At 48.8% G+C, this 17897-nt stretch overlaps 1 protein-coding gene across 1 annotated transcript in view; it reads left to right on the forward strand.

The window, feature by feature from the left end:
- The first annotated feature begins 1324 nt into the window (after window positions 1-1324).
- GAS2L3 (growth arrest specific 2 like 3) overlaps window positions 1325-17897 on the forward strand; it is a 41859-nt gene continuing 25286 nt past the window's right edge. Inside the window, exons 1-2 of the mRNA XM_066591396.1 lie at window positions 1325-1415; window positions 15783-15842. Of these exons, the coding sequence (XP_066447493.1) occupies window positions 15806-15842 (37 nt within the window). The 5' untranslated portion in view covers window positions 1325-1415; window positions 15783-15805. The remainder of the gene's footprint in view (window positions 1416-15782; window positions 15843-17897) is intronic.

Below are 17897 nucleotides of genomic sequence, written 5' to 3' on the forward strand. Positions count from 1 at the left end.
TGCTGCCCCATTTTTATGGATTGAATGAAGCCAACATTTCTGGGCCATCGGTGGCGCTGCTCTTCTGTGCTATGTCTGAACTAGATGGACATTGTCCCCCTTCAGCCTAACATACTATGTATGTTACTACAAGGAAGTGGAGTTGGAATCCCCACTTACAGGGGTCGCCGTAGCGATGCATCCACAGGATAATGTTATTACTGGGGTTCATTACCGGCGCGTGTGAAAAAAATGCACAAATTCTATTGATTTTGGTATAAAATATGCAGGTTTCATTTGTTTACATAGCCTATTGATTTCAGTGGGATATTAGGCTGTGCAAAACGCAACAAGATTGAAAGCCCTGAAGGGACCCCTTGAAATCAATGGACTCTATTCACTGCCTAATACGCTGGTGTGAATGAGACCCAATTAACTGTGCCCTCCCATGCAGCAGTGTCAGCGTACAGCAAATAACCCCCTCCTGCAGCACTATATACCCTGCTAGCAGCCCCCTACAGTACACCCCCGGCTGTGTAGACCCCCTCCTGCAGCACTATAAACCCTTCTGACAGCCCCCCTACATTACACCCCCCGCTGTGTAGACCCCCTCCTGCAGCACTACATACCCTGCTAGCAGCACCCCTACATTACACCCCAGCTGTGTAGCCCCCTGTCCTGCAGCACTATATACCCTGCTGGTAGCCCCCCTACATTACACCCCCGGCTGTGTAGACCCCCGTCCTGCAGCACTATATACCCTACTGGCAGCCCCCCCCTACATTACACCGCAGCTGTGTGGTCCCCCCTCCTGCAGCACTATATACCCTGCTGGTAGCCCCCCTATATTACACCCCCGGCAGTGTAAACCCCCCTCCTGCAGCACTATATACCCAGCTGGCAGCCCCCCTACATTACACCCCCGGCAGTGTAAACCCCCCTCCTGCAGCACTATATACCCTGCTGACAGCCCCCCTACATTACACTCCCGGCTGTGTAGACCCCCATCCTGCAGCACTATATACCCAGCTGGCAGCCCCCCTACATTACACCCCCGGCTGTGTAGACCCCCGTCCTGCAGCACTATATACCCAGCTGGCAGCCCCCCCCTACATTACACCCCCCGTGCGGCGGCCGCTCTCTGGCTAGCACACATCACTGCGAGCAGCCCTCAGCAGCTGCTGTCGCACAGCACATTCCCTCACACCTCGGCTCTGGGCGGGGCTGCAGGGAGAGTGCTACACACACCCAAACACCTCATTGGACGGTTCGAAGCAGTGTGGTGAGAAGGAGCCAGTGTCTATGAAGAACGGAGAAACGGGCGGGGTCGGCGGTTCGTCTGAACTGGAGAGTGTGTGGGAGCCGCGCAGTGCCCGGAGGGAGCGGAGTCCTGTCAGACCGAGTACAGAGCCGGAGCCGGGAGGACCGCAGTGCCGGTGAGTGCTAGCGCTGTGCTCGTATATACCGGCGCACGTATCAGCGGAGTTAGCTGTGATTTATATAGCACTGGGCAGCAGGGGGCGCTGTGGCAGCCGGTTTTGCGCTGTCAGTGCAGTTACTTATCTGATCTGCAGCATGTAGATATCCGAGCGCAGTTGTGTCTGCGACCACCTGGCGGCGCCCGTCCCTGGGAGGACCCTCCCTTACCTGTGTGTGTATCCTATGGCGGGGCAGCCCTACTGGGGGCTCTTATGGGAAAAAGTTGTGAGATAATGGCTCCATGTAACGGCGGGGCGTTCGGGGACAGAACCGCTGGAGTGTTTGAATTAGAACGGTAATCGTTCAGTGTGAATACGGCCAATGATGATCGGTGATGTGTTCGCTGATCGTGTGTTTCCTGCAGGTGTCACCATCGTTGTTGGCTCATTTGCTAATTGGTTTAAATCCTGCTTGTTCAATGGTTCTCAATCACTTATAAACGGTGCACTGAACGTTCCTGTGAAATAGTTTTTTTTGTAACTTTTTTTCCCCTCTGTGTCATTATTTACTATGATTGTCGCTACGTGTTAAAAGTACCCTCAGCCTTACTTTGCATCTGCATGGCACTTTGTGTGGTGACTGGAGAGCAGCGGGCAGTGCCAGCTGTCAGCGGGGCGATGCTGATGGCATCTGTGATAAGTTCTTTGAATGCAGCCTGTAAGCGGAAGCTGCGCAATCGGCGGTTGAAGCTCTTGTTCGGACAACTCTTAGGCCCATTCAGATGTTGTGTTTTTCTGTGCCGTTTCCAATTCAGAATAAGCTGAACTGTTAGATTTGCGCTTGTTTACCGCGGATCCGCCGGAGGGTTTAGCCGTCTTTAACAGGCAGATCTGCGCACGGATTCTGCGTCTAGAAGTAATGTAACATGTCTTGATGCGGCGGGGGCCCACAGAAACTAGATTGTCCACGTGAATTACACGGGTGGTTTTTGCCCACTGGTGACGCAAATTCTGCATCCAAAAGACGCAGCCCTAGATGGATGTTGGAGGCGGAATCTCTCATGGTTCTATTCACATCAGGGGGCTCCTACCTGCTGACTTATCCTGTGGACGATGTCTGGTTCGTTCCGGCTGCCTGTTTATACAGCAGACACGTTCTTGACGCGTTCACAAGAGAAATCATTCAGTCGTCACATTCGCCGCATGAGTGACTGAGAGCGACTGAATGACCGGTATTTAAATCGGATGATAGTGAACGAGCCGCCGATTTATATAACGCAGGAAGCGAATGATTTAACGTTCATCAGTCTCTTGTTGCCTGCGTTCACCCGGATGAATTCTCGTTCACTTTCTCAAGTTTAACTGATAAGGCCGGCTGTATACGGCCGAGAAAATTGCGCGGGATTTGTGCGTTTTGAGACGCACAAATGTGAACCCCATTCATTTGAATGGGTCATACACAGGAGTGACTTTTAAATCATTTTAATTTTTTTTGCCGCATGGCACCGCTATGCGATTTAATGCGGGGAACGAGTCGCAGTAGGTCCTAACTGCCTGCAGGAGGTTGGAGCGAGGATGCCCTTCATCCCTGCAGCGATGCGGTCTTCACGTGGAAACTCCTTGCATTCACGAAGAGGCGAGGGTGATATGAGGTCTTGAATCGCAGCCCAGTATCGCACTCGTCCATGTGTGGCTAGCTGAAATCTTCCATGTAAAAGTGTTTTAGGCCACCTTCATGCAGCCAAGAAAATCACGGTGGCTTTTGTCTTCTACCTGCGTCGCATAGCGTCGCGCACACGAGGGGGCATGAGGTTTCCCTGAGTTGATGCCAGGCGGTTTTAACACAAACTTCTCCCCTCCGCAGGGACCTCGCACGCTGGTGATATCGGGTAGAGGTTTCACGGCCCAATATTGCACTCTCCCGTGTGAAATTGGTCTTAAGGGGGCTTGCAGACAAGCAGAGTATCTCCAAGAGGCGCACTGTTAGACGCAGCTCAGGGCCTCAGCAGATGAACGTATTTGTAAATACGCTCACCACAGTGGAGCGTATTTGCACGTGAACAAGGGTTGTCCGCAGGGTCACACCCTTCTGCCTTTAATTTTTTTAACCTGCTATAGACTTTTATGGCTGCTTTCTCGATCACACGCAGAAAAGATGGGGCAGGTCCTATCTATTTCTCACACGCGAGAAACTCACCCATTGAAATCAATAGGTTCACTTCGTCACGCAAAAACGTGTGCGGACTTGTTTGTCTGTTTAGGCCCTTAATCTGCCGCTGGAGAATAGCGCTCCGGTACCTACATGTCAACGTCCGCATTTTTGGGGTGTAATTTTCTGCTTCTCTCAATGTGTCTTGTGGAATTATATCGCCCGTCTGAAAGTGCCCGAAGGGCTGGTCTCACAGGCGTGTGTCGTGCCCATATTTTTACTTATTTTTTTAGTGACTGAATCCTCACCTGTTGGGTTAAATTGCTGTCTTTTACACGTTGGGAACAAAAACCTCCTCTACCACCTCTTAGTTGTCTTAGTTTTCCCGATTGTGTGCCAACACTTTGCCACAGTTCAGTAAATAAGTCTCATGCAGGCCATGCCGCCTTTTCTGAATTGGCAAAAAGTGTCAAATGCATCATGAATCTGGTGCAAATCATGTAAAAGTCAGTTGGTGTAATTAGCCTCTGAAAACTGGCCTCATCTTGAAAAGTAAATCTGCCCTAGTGGCTCTCTATGGAATTGCAGCTGACTGTGCTGTATGTATGGTTGACGAAAAGCTAGCTGGCACAGCTAATGCCAGGAGGGCACTCTTCTGTCAGGTCATTGGGCCCATGTGTTTTATTTTAAGTGTTTTTTTGGATGTCTTTTAAACTGGTACATGCTTTACATTTATTCTTCCATTCGCTTAGTTTCCTTTAGATACAGTCCCACACAGCGGTCGCCGCACGGCTGTCAGTGATACAGGACTTTATGACTCGCTATGTGTTCACTAGCTGTCCATTGTTAATAGACACATGGTTTTACCTAAATTGTGCGGCTGTTAACAAGGGACAACTAGTGAACACTTACTAGCTGGTCATATGAATTTACATCGCTGGTGGGATTGTCAGCCACAACCTGGCTGTGTAGCAGCTGTGTAGCAACCAATGCATGTGGCTGTACCTGACTACACAGCCGCTAACACTACCGGCCGACTTCTAGAGTAATGTCTTATATGAAGTAGGGGCTCCTTCATCCTACATATATCTTTATGGTTTCCTGTGCCAAGTTCTATTTTTTTGCTTACCAAGCAGCCTGAAAGGCAGACTACAGATGTGATTGTCTATTGTCTGGATTGGTACTTCTCAATAACATCCGCAAGTTGTAGCTATTTAGAACTTTTCATTGTGTGACAATTCTGCGCCGAGACCCCGACCTCATGGGGGTCATGGTACAAAAAAATATAAGCCTTAAGAATGTCCCATACGAACGTTTACTAGCAGCTCTCTGTTCTGGAGGAAGTCTTAAGTGGGGGATCTCCTCTATGATGTCCTTATGCCCGAACCGTGACTACAGAAGGGGATTGTTGAGATGAAATGACCCCTTTTAATATTTAAAGGGGCTATTGCCGTCTTCTTGCACCTCTCTGAGGGCAGTACAAGGTAGTGACAGTCACACTGATTACAGTGATGTCTGCTCTGTGGATCTGTGCAGGAGTTTTGGAGAAACTTGCATTTTATCAGTAGCAGCACATGCATAGAGGATTACTAAGGCCCCCTGTCCATGGGCGTTGCTGAATCTCGCGGTGGAGCTCTGCTGCGGGAGTCGCCGCCCAGGAGCAGGAGCCGCAGACTAATCTCCACCAGTCAGCCTAATCTGATAGGCTGACCGCGGAGAATCGAGGCAATTCGCAGCATGCTGCGAATTCCCGCCCGCGAGCGGAGAATCGCAATGATTCTCTGCTTGTGGACAGGGGGCCGGCGCTTTCCATAGCAATGCTATGGAAAGCTTCAGATGGCGTGATTCGCCGGCAGTTTACCGTGGCTAGGCTGGATTCACATGAGCGAATTCGTATTTACACTTTTATTCGCACTGCGTCTTTGCAGAATGGGTGTTGCACGCACAAGTGCATTTTTTACTGTACCACTTGCATACGCACAAACACGCAACGATGCTCTCAGCCACTGAAATGTCCAATTAGTGTAATGACTTCCATATGTTCTTTCCCTGCGCAAATGTTCAGGATAGTAGCGCATGCTGCGTATTGTTTTGCACAACCGAAATACGCACACAAAATACCTGCATGTGAACAAGCCCATTAATATAAATGGCCTCTATTCTCTGCGTATTGCGTGCGCAAAAGGTGTGCACATACGGTTGTGTGAATCCAGCCTTAAGGAATGGCTCTCTGTGTTAGCTGCTACTAATAAAATGTAAGCTTTTCCCAAACTACTGCACAGATACGCCCAGCAGACGTATCACTGTAATCTCATGGTGCTCTCACTGCATTAAGATGGTGACAGATCCCTTTAAAGGGTTCTCCCACTTCTGGTTCCCAGCAGCCTGTAGTGTCCTCGAGTGACCAGTAGCGCTGCACCTGACCAGGCCGCTGGAGAGCGACTACAGCAGGGAGCCGCCGGAGGAGGTGAGGGTGAGCATCGAATAGTATGACATCAGCTGCGGATATATGTCTGATTTCTAGTCAAAATCCACACCAATGGACCCCTGTATTGGCCCCAGTATTAACAGTAACCCCCGACAGTGGCCCCAGCAGTAATAGTGCCTCCTGAAACCCATATACTTACCTCCTCCTTGTCTTCAAAGCATCACAGCTCCTCTGCTCAGCGCTGCTGTGGGAGAAGTGTGTGCGCCCGGACTCCTCATCCTGTGGAACCAAGAAAGAGAGGTCATGGGGGAGAGGGTCCCGGATACACACACTACCGTCAGTTTGTGCATCACCCATAACACTGCGGCTGATCGATTACCAGCCAGGAAGCTGTGGCACCCCGGCTAGTCATCACTTTAATGGTGACCGGATGTCGGTGCATGTGCCCACAGAGAGGGCTCTGAGTGCCCTTCTGGCATGTCTGCCATAGGTTCGCCACCACGGTCCTAGGGGGTCCTATGCATATACTATAAAAAGGGTTTTTTCCATCATACACGTTTAAGAGGTTGTATCAGAAAACCCCTTTATCACCTGTCCATGATAATGTAGTATATGGGGCTCAGAGGTTCTGGCGGGTTCACTTTAAGGAGGAGCTCCAATGATGATCTAGGATGCATCTTTTGGCTGACGTTTACAGGGAGAGGTAGAGACAGGAGAAATGATTATGATGATAATGGCCTTATTTGTATATTGCCAACACATTCTGTAGCTCTTTACACATCAGTGGGTCCATGGACAGAGCAATCAGACATTGCATATAATAGAACACAAAGAAACAAGTTGAACAATAGGGGTGATCCCTAGACAATGAGCCTCTGATGGGAGCCTGATGGCTTGCATCATAGTAGCATGGCTTGTAAAGCTGAAAACGTATGTCCAGCCCATTATACTGCAGTGTTCATCCAGAGGAACAAAGTACCCATCTGAGGGTCATGAGGAGCCAATGTGTCTTGTTTTATAGAGAAAACCTGGCAATCAGAATAAAGGCCCACTTACACCAGTAGAAGATCGCTCAAACGACCGTTTGAGTGATCATTTTGAATAAAGTATTAAGTAGCTACTCAGCTACTTAAAGGGGTTGTCCCGCGAAACAAAGTGGGGTTATACACTTCTGTATGGCCATATTAATGCACTTTGTAATGTACATTGTGCATTAATTATGAGCCATACAGAAGTTATTCACTTACCTGTTCCGTTGCTGGCGTCCTCGTCTCCATGGTGCCGTCTAATCTTCAGCGTCTAATCTCCCGATTAGACGCGCTTGCGCAGTCCGGTCTTCTCCCTTCTGAATGGGGCCGCTCGTGCCGGAGAGCGGCTCCTCGTAGCTCCGCCCCGTCACGTGTGCCGATTCCAGCCAATCAGGAGGCTGGAATCGGCAATGGACCGCACAGAAGACCTGCGGTCCACCGAGGGTGAAGATCCCGGCGGCCATCTTCACAAGGTAAGTCAGAAGTCGCCGGAGCGCGGGGATTCGGGTAAGTACTGGACGGTTTTTTTTTTTTATGCCTGCATCGGGTTTGTCTCGCGCCGAACGGGGGGGCTATTGAAGAAAAAAAAAACCCGTTTCGGCGCGGGACAACCCCTTTAAGTAGCAATTAAATGTGTAAATGAAGCCTTCTCTGAATGCAGTTAATAGCCCGAGGGCTCTTATCTGTGCTCAGATCCTTTGTTCTCCAGGGGAAAACCATGCTATCGGCATTCCCCGTGGAGAACTGATAAGATTGAAAGATGATTTTTAGGTTGGACTGAATTTAAAGGGGTTGTCCCGCGCCGAAACAGATTGTTTTTTTTTCAATAGCCCCCCCCGTTCGGCGCGAGACAAACCCGATGCAGGGGTTAAAAAAAAAAAAACCGGATAGTGCTTACCTGAATCCCCGCGCTCCGGTGACTTCTTACTTACCTTGCGAAGATGGCCGCCGGGATCTTCACCCTCGGTGGACCGCAGGTCTTCTGTGCGGTCCATTGCCGATTCCAGCCTCCTGATTGGCTGGAATCGGCACACGTGACGGGGCGGAGCTACGAGGAGCCGCTCTCCGGCACGAGCGGCCCCATTCAGAAGGGAGAAGACCGGACTGCGCAAGCGCGTCTAATCGGGCGATTAGACGCTGAAGATTAGACGGCACCATGGAGACGAGGACGCTAGCAACGGAACAGGTAAGTGAATAACTTCTGTATGGCTCATAATTAATGCACAATGTACATTACAAAGTGCATTAATATGGCCATACAGAAGTGTATACCCCAACTTTGTTTCGCGGGACAACCCCTTTAACAATCAGCTAGCAGTGCACGAAAAGCGGATGATGGTCGCACGTTTACACGCACCGATTGTCACTAAAACGATCGCCGTTTAGTGTTTTTTTTTTTTTTTTTTTTTTAAGTGATCATCAGCTGGTGTAAATGGGCCTTAAGTCCCCGGATCCACAACCAGTCTCCAGTCGCTAGTGACTAGAACAAGTAGTAATGTTGCACTCAAGAAAAAAGTCCCAGAGGATCCTTACAAAGTAGTATGGATCCTAGACTATGGATTCACCAAAACACATCAAGATAAAGAAAGCGTGAATATTAAGTTAAAACGTAATCTTTACTAAAATAAGATTAAAATATATATGGTGCCTCAATAATTCACCATAAAGTGTCAAAATGCAGCATGCAAAGACAGGACATTGATGATTGTCACAACGCCATAGCACATGTATGAGGAAGGTAATTACAGCCCAGCCATGTGAAGATGACCTATGGCAAAACAAACTCCAGTAGCAGTAAAACCTATGCCAGTGATAATAAAGATGGAGCTCTCCGGTAGGCCCGTCCATATAGCGAGGGCCGATCTTCCCTGAACACTGTAGATTATCCACAGGGGTTTCCCTTTACAGGAGTGGCCAAACTGACCCTGAATACCCCTAGTAACTAACTCACCCTATACAGCAATAGGTGGGGTGATCGCCCTCGAAAGAGCGATACCGCAGACACCCTGAAAAGTAGAATGCCCTGTAATAACCCTACTTGAAGTAAATATAGAGGGAATACAAACAGGGACATTATAAAGAGAACCACAACTAATGGCAGAAGGGCCCAACATGTTTCATCCTACCAACAGGCTCCTCAGCGGACAAATGGAGGGGAAAAACGCACCAACGTGCTGAATAGTAAAGAGGGGGGAAATACCTTATGGAATACATGCAATATGATCATAAATTGAACTTGACCACTGCCCAGCATCTCACAAAATGAATATGCCGAAAAACGCAGTCATGCATAATTTGGTAAATGCACTCCACCAAACTTATAGTCCTGCAGCAACCAACACTGCAGAGCTGCATGTAAGTGGCGGCGGCGGGCCCGTTGCTTGTGGCGGCGGCGGGCCCGTTGCTTGTGGCGGCGGCGGGCCCGTTGCTTGTGGCGGCGGCGGGCCCGTTGCTTGTGGCGGCGGCGGGCGCGTTGCTTGTGGCGGCGGCGGGCGCGTTGCTTGTGGCGGCGGCGGGCGCGTTGCTTGTGGCGGCGGCGGGCGCGTTGCTTGTGGCGGCGGCGGGCGCGTTGCTTGTGGCGGCGGCGGGCGCGTTGCTTGTGGCGGCGGCGGGCGCGTTGCTTGTGGCGGCGGCGGGCGCGTTGCTTGTGGCGGCGGCGGGCGCGTTGCTTATGGCATTATTGCTATATTAAGACACCATAAATGCAGCGTATGGCAGCAAATAACCACATGTGGCAGTAAAAATAAAGAATAAAGTATCCCCTACATGTGGTAAAGGGAGTACAATGGCGTCTATCCACTCCACAGTGTCGTACCATTAAAAAAAAAAAATGCGATCACACGTTACGTGCGTTTCTTCTTGGCAACCAGGTGACATCAGAGCCAAAAGAAGTGCGTCTACAACAACACTCGCTGCGCTGCATTTGGTGGTATTTTGAGAATTCCCTCATTGTTTTGCACAGATCGCGTTATAACCCCCAAACACATTGTGCAAATCACGCCATCTGAAGCTTTCCATAGCATTGCTATGAAAGCGCCGGCCCCCTGTCCACGAGCAGAGAACCATTGCGATTCTCCGCTCGCGGCCGGCAATTCGCAGCATGCTGCGAATTGCAGCGATTCTCCGCTGTCAGCCTATGGCCGCCTGCAGACTGCCAGGTCTGATCCCCTGTGAGAATTCTCGCAGCAGGACCCGACCCGCGCCCCTGCAGGGACCAGTGCGGGTCTCACCTCCTCCCGCGGCTCCAGCTCTCTGATGTGCCAGCTGCCGTCCAGCCGGCGTATGCACAGAGCAGAGCCAGTGGCCCGGGAGTGACATTTTTGTGCGGGCCTCTGTGAGACCCGAACAGAAATACAGCATGCTGCGATTTGTTTTCTGTGTGTTTTTTCACGCGGACAAATCGCGGCCGTCTGCATAGGATTGCGTTTTTTCAATGTAATCCTATTCAGCGGGCCCGGGCAGAAATTCTGCGGGAAATCCCGTCGCAAAGTTTCCTTCCATGTGCAGGGGGCCTTATCTGTCCGATAAGCTGACAGCAGACATCTGTCTGCCGACTCCTGCTCCCGGGCGGCGGAGGTCCGTCACAGGATACTGCAACGCCCGTGGACAGGCAGCTTACTTAGCCTGGCTGGTTTTCACATCAACTGGTCAGCTAATAGACTGGGGAGACTGTCAAATCCACCATCAGTGAATCTATAAGAAGCACTGAAAGGTCAATCTGTCATTTATCCCTCAGGTTCCTTACCGGGCAAAGTGTAAATTCACCCTTTCCTTCTCTCTGTACGCAAGAAAACCATCCAGGTCCTGCCCACGGCCAGATTTCTGCCATGTTTCACCACAGATATGAACTTAATAGCTCAATGTACACGCTGCGGAATTCCGTCGGGTCCCGCGGGCATACACGCGGACGGCTTCCATTGTAGTCAATGAAGCTGCCCGTCGCGTTATACTTCCGCTGTATCACAGTGGAAATATAGCATGAATACGTGCCCTGCTGGCTGCGTTATGTGATGCCGCCGGTGCGTGATGCACTGTACTGCGCATGCGTTCCGGCAGTGTCATGCGGGAGCTACGCTGCGAAGGTGAGTATGGGGTCTTTGGTGGGGCACTGTGGCGCACTCCGCTGCGGTATTCCGCTCGCAAGGCCTGTCATGGCCGTGTGCATAAGGCCTTAAAGTCTTTAGGAACGTTCACAGCTCTTAGCTTCTGTCTAGGAATTCCATCACAGATTCCAAAAACAGGATTGTGTCAGACCCACAGGAGACCATTCACTGTCATTACTAAAACTGAGACCACGCTACTATATACTCCAAATGTAAGGTGGAAACTTACAGAATCTTTGTCAATTGGACACCAAAGTGGTGTCCATTTGACTAATGACAGGGAATGGTTCCTTTTGGGGCTTCTGTTACCATGGTGTTTTCAGCACCTCTGACGGAGCCCTCATACAAATCCCACAGCAAGGTTAAGAAAAATAAAATGAATAATACCTTAGTGAATTTGCTATCACCACATCCTTGGGCAGAGCCCGAGTCTTACTGCTCTTACAGTAAAGAACCCCCCCTATGTTGGTGTAGAAGTCATTGTTGGAGGTACTTTGGACATAAGCCCCCATAAGTACAGATGCGGTGCGTTCCCCGTGTGCAGCCGTGGATTAGGGTTCTGATGCTTCTGTTTTGCACATAGTGATGCTGATTGATGTCAGCGTTTCCCATTGGGGACAAAGAGATCTCTGTTGTAGAATGTCACAGAAGCGTCTTCTGGGGCAGGAATTCCTTGGCACTGGTGATGCTGGGACTGGTATTCACAATGTAAATTCCTCCATTCATTGGTAGTCTGTGTGGGCAGCAGCGCTGACTGTTTCATCTGCTTGCCTGGGGGTCTGGATATCTACATGTGTCGTTGCCCACATTTTTGTGCCAACATCTGATATTGTTTGATCATGATTTAGATTTGCCTGTTTTGCCCAATTTGTTCACAGGCTAAACCTTACCCCCTTTCCTTACACACAATGGCGATCATAAACTACAGATGTGTGTTTTTAAGTTCCGGAAGGAAACAAGCACAGTAAGGCCCCCTGCTCATAATTACTGTATTTGTGGCTATGTCCTGGCAATGTTAAAGGGGTTGTCCAGTTGTAAACTATTGATGGGCTTAGGATAGGCCATCAATAGTAGATCAGTAGGCGTCTGTCATCCAGGATCCCCATGATCAGCTGTTTGCCATGCTAGTGCGCCTGTTCCCTGAGCTGATTTCTACAGGAAGCGGACTGCTCTGTTCTCGTTGTAATGGCCAGTATTGGTATTACAGGCAAAGTTCATATTTCCTTCAATGGTAACACTGCCTGTAGTACCAAGCATGTCTTCTTGAGCTTTCTGCAGGAATTGGCACAAAATTAACAGCCCAGAGAACAGCTGAGCATAGAGGGGCCACCGGTAGCAGACCCTCGCAGATCTACTAATACCCTATCCTAATGTTTTAGACCAGCAGCCGTTTACAACTGAGCATCCTCATTATCACAGACCCATTATATGCCTATGAGGACATGCACTGCTAGAACAATCTGCAGCAGACCCGTCCCATGTAGCAGCTGAACTATGAATGCAGCTCTAGGATCAGTATAAGATGCAAATGCAAGTTAACCGTACACCACAAACAAGTCAAATAAACATGCTTTGCACCCGTACACGCCGGGCACACATGACCGTGATGTCCTTACATTTTCTCTCATCACAGTATCCACCATTAGCGGTGATATTTCTTAGTCTATATAGATCCATATTTATCATAAATGAGCTTCTTTTATCCATCTGCGGACAGTTGATGATTTGGCTGGTGTGTTGATGGGTGAGCTGTAGGGTAGCGGTTGTAGGTACACGGCCCTCACACTGATGGTGTATATGATGTGTACACAATGTTTGCCTGCACCCCTCTTTGTTGGCCCCAGTATACCAGGCTAGTAAAATACAAGTTATCACATATGTGTGAGCTCATCCATGAGTCTTCAGCTTGTCATCCCTCTGATGTACAGTAACATGTGCGGCCCGCACATTGTGCTGCTGGAACAGATGTGGCATTCTCCTCTATATGCCATGCCTGCATATCTGATCTGGGGTTTCTCTGGTTACATGGCCAGGCCGGCGTGTGGGTGTAGTGACATGCATGTTTCCACTCCACTATGGGGCTGGGAAAGGGGACGCTCCAACATTTAGCACAAGGATGCCCAGTGTTTGCTACCAGATGCATGAATGCAGGGTCTGTTGGGAAGGGGAAAAAATACTCTTCAAAACTATATGGGAAAGAGTCCCAAGTGGAACATAATTGTTCAGCTAACTAGAAGTAACACGGCTGGGGAATGCCGCTTCGGTGACATTTATGAAGGGTGATGACCCAAAGAAGCGGAGGAACGACATTCTGAGGGCACGGGGCCCCTTTGTTCTAGTGTCAGGGTGATGTTGGACAATAGAAGCTTTTGCACACTTGTATCTATAATTGGTCCAATATACTGATGGTCTTCGGGTACATTTAGATGGGACGACTATCTCTTCTGCGCTCTGGTGTATAAGTGATAGTCATTCAGTGAATGCAGGTGGAGCCCCCAGAGATCTCTTCCAGCCGCCTCATTCACTGTAGACAGTCATTGCAAGAGTGAGAACTCTCGTTAGTCGCTTCCTTTTTTAGTGAGCTCTTTTTAATTAACTTTTTTTTTCAACAGGATCGTTCAGTTTACTCCGTTGGTGAATGAGAACGACTGAACAATCAGTATTTAAACTGAACTATTGGTGAAGAGGTCAATGATGATTTTTATGCTTGCGTAAAATGAGCTATAAGCGAACGAATTATATCATCCAATCGTTGCCCGCTCTTACATTGAACGATTACTTTCAAATTTTAATGATTCAGCGATTGATTTTTTATTTTTTTGGCTGATGGGGTACTTCTACACGGGCCAACTAACTTTCAGAAAAAGTAGGATAAAGTGCCTTTTATGAAAGTATATTCCAATATTTCAGTTTTATGGTATATTCACAGGATATGGCATAAAGGGCTTGGGGATATAAATATGCCATAAGTATGTAAGATGGGAAAACACTTTAAAATGTACCTATAGTTATAGAGAAAACCAATTAAGCGAAGGACAGTCGACCACATGTGGTCAAAAACCTCACCTGTATGCAATGGCCATGGTTTATACATTGGTAGTTCGTGTCTACATGATGTAGGTAATTGCTGACACTTTAAAGTTTTGCAGTATTATCAGCGACGCCCTGCAGACGACTCGCGCACCTTATGTGGATGCGGTTCTGTCATGCCGCCAACGCAATTTGTCATCCTACCCTTAATATTACTGAAAAACTGGTCAGAAGACTAAAACTGCCCATTTTCATCAGGATGCAGATATACTATATAGAGGAGTTGTGCATAGTACTGATGGACAGCCAGGGCATCTGTAAGGTGCCAGTCACAGTATATTGGTCACCCCTATACTATTAGATCAGGCGGGCTGCCCAGCACTTTCTAAGTTTTACATGGGCAGATTATCTGCTCATCAGTGCGCACGGATGGACAATCTAGTCGGTCAGTGTTACAGACTATGTATATCCTTACTCCGATGCCCACTAAGACCAGGTTCCCGTATGCCAGTAGTGCCCAGCCAGTTGTCTTATGCCTGACACAACCGAATACACTTTAGTGCACTTTGTGCATCGGTCCAACGTCAATAGCCGGGCATAAAATACTGCGTGCAATATCCTTCTATCTGACATCCAAACCGCTATGCTGGAGGCCATGGACGATCTTGTAGAAACTATGGGATCACTTCTTGGGTCCATTTTCCTTTTTGGCTTTTTACTCCAACACCAGAGGGGAAGAACAATGGCTGCTGGATGTATAGGGATACGGCTTTAGTTATTTCCTGTTATAATATAGTCTAGTTCTCAGAGGGTTAATGGTGACTATTTTCGTCTGCTGAATATATCGTTAAAGGGGAAGTGCCATAAATGTGTGATAGACGCGGGTCCCATCTATTGGTAGAACAGGGTCTCCCGACTCGCCTGCAACTGCAGAAACTGTTGAACTCTTAACCCTTTTTCTATAATCCACATGGACATGAATGAGAGTTATGAAAACTGGGCGGCACAGCGAGGCGCACTGTTTCTGACACGCAGGATTTGGGGCGGCTTCATACCAGCGAAATTCGTTGCATGCATGTGACAGTTGTGCGGCACGCATCTTGGCGTATACGTGCACATAATACGTGCCAAAGTAGAACATGCTGCGATCTTTATTGCATGCGGCGACATGGGAGCCTATGGCAGATTGGGTATTCCGTGCACAAAACCAACGCATGGAATACGTTCGTGTGAAGGAGCCCTTGGCGAGACCTTGCGCTGACTGTCTCTGTAATCCAGGTCACTGGTAGCCATGGCCTACTAGCAGAAATAGGAATACCCGTTAACCCTTTCCTATCCAATTTGTATCCTGGAATTCCTAGAGGGCTTACCCTTTTTTTTTCTTCCTGCTGTTATACAACGGCGCTATATGCTGGCTAATGCCAGTACTGCATGAGCTGACACATTGGATAGGCTCCGACAGCAGAGAGGCTGGCAATATACAGTAAGAGAACCCAGACGGGCGTCTTTCAACATCGGAGCTGTACAGCCTTAAATCATAATGTCTTTAGATGTCAGACAGTGGATTGGAAAGGGTTAAACCCCTGTGGTGGGTGCAGAGCATGGTGCGTGTATCTATGTACTGAATCTGCTAATCTTTCTCTGAAGGTCATGGCAGCCAGACTTCATTTATGACGCCACCCATGTTGGAAGGTTCTTCAGGAGCAGGTAGGTGGGTTTCCTCTGCTGTTTAATACTTAAGGCAGATTGCTCTGCGTGTTGAAATACAGTTTTGATGTGTGTTGTTTTTTTTTGTTTTTTTTTTTTTTACATTTAAAAAATTTTTTTTTTTTTTTTTATGACCTAATTGCTTTGCTAAGTCTGCATTCACATCTGCGTTACGGGATTCTGTTTTTTTGCTTTATGGAAGGGGAATCCTCTGACTGAACGGACCTATTTTGACTACCCCAAATAGACTCCATTAATATAATGGGTTCCTTTCGGTTTCCATTCAGCCATCCGACATTTCAAGCCAGACCTAGGACATAGCCTCGAAACACAGATGTGAACATAGCCTACAATGTAATATTTTTGCTCTAATTAACTAAAAAAAAAAACATATTTTGTTAACCCCAGAATTTGGAAGTTTGTTGGCTGAAAGTATTGTGCAAACATGAAATATCCATTTGCAAACCGTGCCGCTGCACAACGGACCGAGCCGGAAACGGGCAGCACGGTCTGTGGTGCAGCAGCCTGATTCAGCATTGTATGCAGTACTATGGGAGCTGGGCCTACAACTGCTGTATTGTGGACAGGGCTGTGTGCGGTCAGCTCCGGTCATAATCAGCTGATCAGCGGGGATCCTGAGCATCAAGCCCCCACTGATCAACTACGCAGGACTAGTCATCAGTAGTGGAGTCTCGGACAACCCCTTCAAGCTTCTCTAGATTCCAGAAAGCCACCTGAGAGCCAACGCTACCTTGTCCTTGTTCCTGTCATTAAACTTTGTGTTGCACAGGATAAAGTGTTACTTATAGAAAACGGTTTCAAATTTAGCAATTAAAATGCTTTTGTATGAAACCTGTCACTTTTTAAAAATTCTTTTTATATAGATAAAGTACATCTGAGATTTCCAAACATTTTCAAAAGCAGCACATGTCTTCATTGGCTGCTATTTTGCTTGTGTTTGCACCCAGTTTGAGCTTCCTCAATTCAGTTTTCATGTAGATTTTCCTATATTTCTGTTGCCCTGCTGCTTGCAATCCACTTAAAGGTTGGGTGATGTCCTAAGCAGCCATTCTGCCAGTACTGTATTGCCTGGGACTTAATCTTCCACACTTGCTATGCTGCTTTGCATAGCCTTGCTTCAGTCATCTGCAAGGCAGCATCCGAATGCCCGCCCCTCTGTTGCATGTAGTATCTAGCAGTGTCACCATGAACATGTTGGTATTATTGCATCTTGATGCCACTGGAAGCTAGGGGTTTGACAGGGCTTCCATGGAGGAACGCCCCTGTCACACCCCTAGCTCCCGATAGGATCAAGCCTTGAAGGTCCTAGCAGCATGTACATTACTTTTTGCCGGCCCTGCAGGCTTAGGGTGAGTGTTCGTTTTCTTCTTGGTCTTAGATTATGAGCTGTAAATGCTGGCAGGTTACAGCTGGAACATTCCAGCCTTTACAATTTAAAATGTAAGGCTAAGAAGAAAACTAACCCTCACCCTAAGCCTGCAGGGCCAGCAAAAAGCAATGCACACGCTGCACCTCTGACTCTCACTGCTTGGTCCCGCGCCGCTTCTCTGGGATGCGTCCCGGTTGTTGGCTGTGTGTTGCATCCCGGGTGCCAGCTTGGTTTGTGTCCAGGCCGGCGCCTCTCTGCTCCATCACGGCCGCCCCCCGCTCACAGTTTGTGCCCATGTGCTGACGCTCCTGGTGCTGCAGCGCTGTTAGGCGGCTGTGTCGCACAGTCCCCCGGTGTGATTGGCTCCCTCCACTCACCATCCACTGAGTGGACTGTCCCACTGCGCTGTGGGATCCCTGGTGTGGTGCTGCAATCTGCATCAGGCGACTGTTAGTGTCTCCCCCCTTCCCCGGCACTGTGGCCTCCCTGCTTGTGGGCCGCCGCCGGGGAAGGGCCTGCCCGGACCTACAACCCAGCCAGGGGTACAGGGGGCGTCGCCCCCGCCCTTCCCTGTCAATCGTGGGTCCACCAGTACTTCCTGGTGGCGTCAAGATAGAATAATACCGAACATGTTAATAGAGAATCCAAATGCCTAATGACAGGCA

The sequence above is a fragment of the Eleutherodactylus coqui genome, chromosome 2 (genome assembly GCF_035609145.1).
Source record: "Eleutherodactylus coqui strain aEleCoq1 chromosome 2, aEleCoq1.hap1, whole genome shotgun sequence".
In the NCBI taxonomy this organism is placed as follows: Eukaryota; Metazoa; Chordata; class Amphibia; order Anura; family Eleutherodactylidae; genus Eleutherodactylus; species Eleutherodactylus coqui.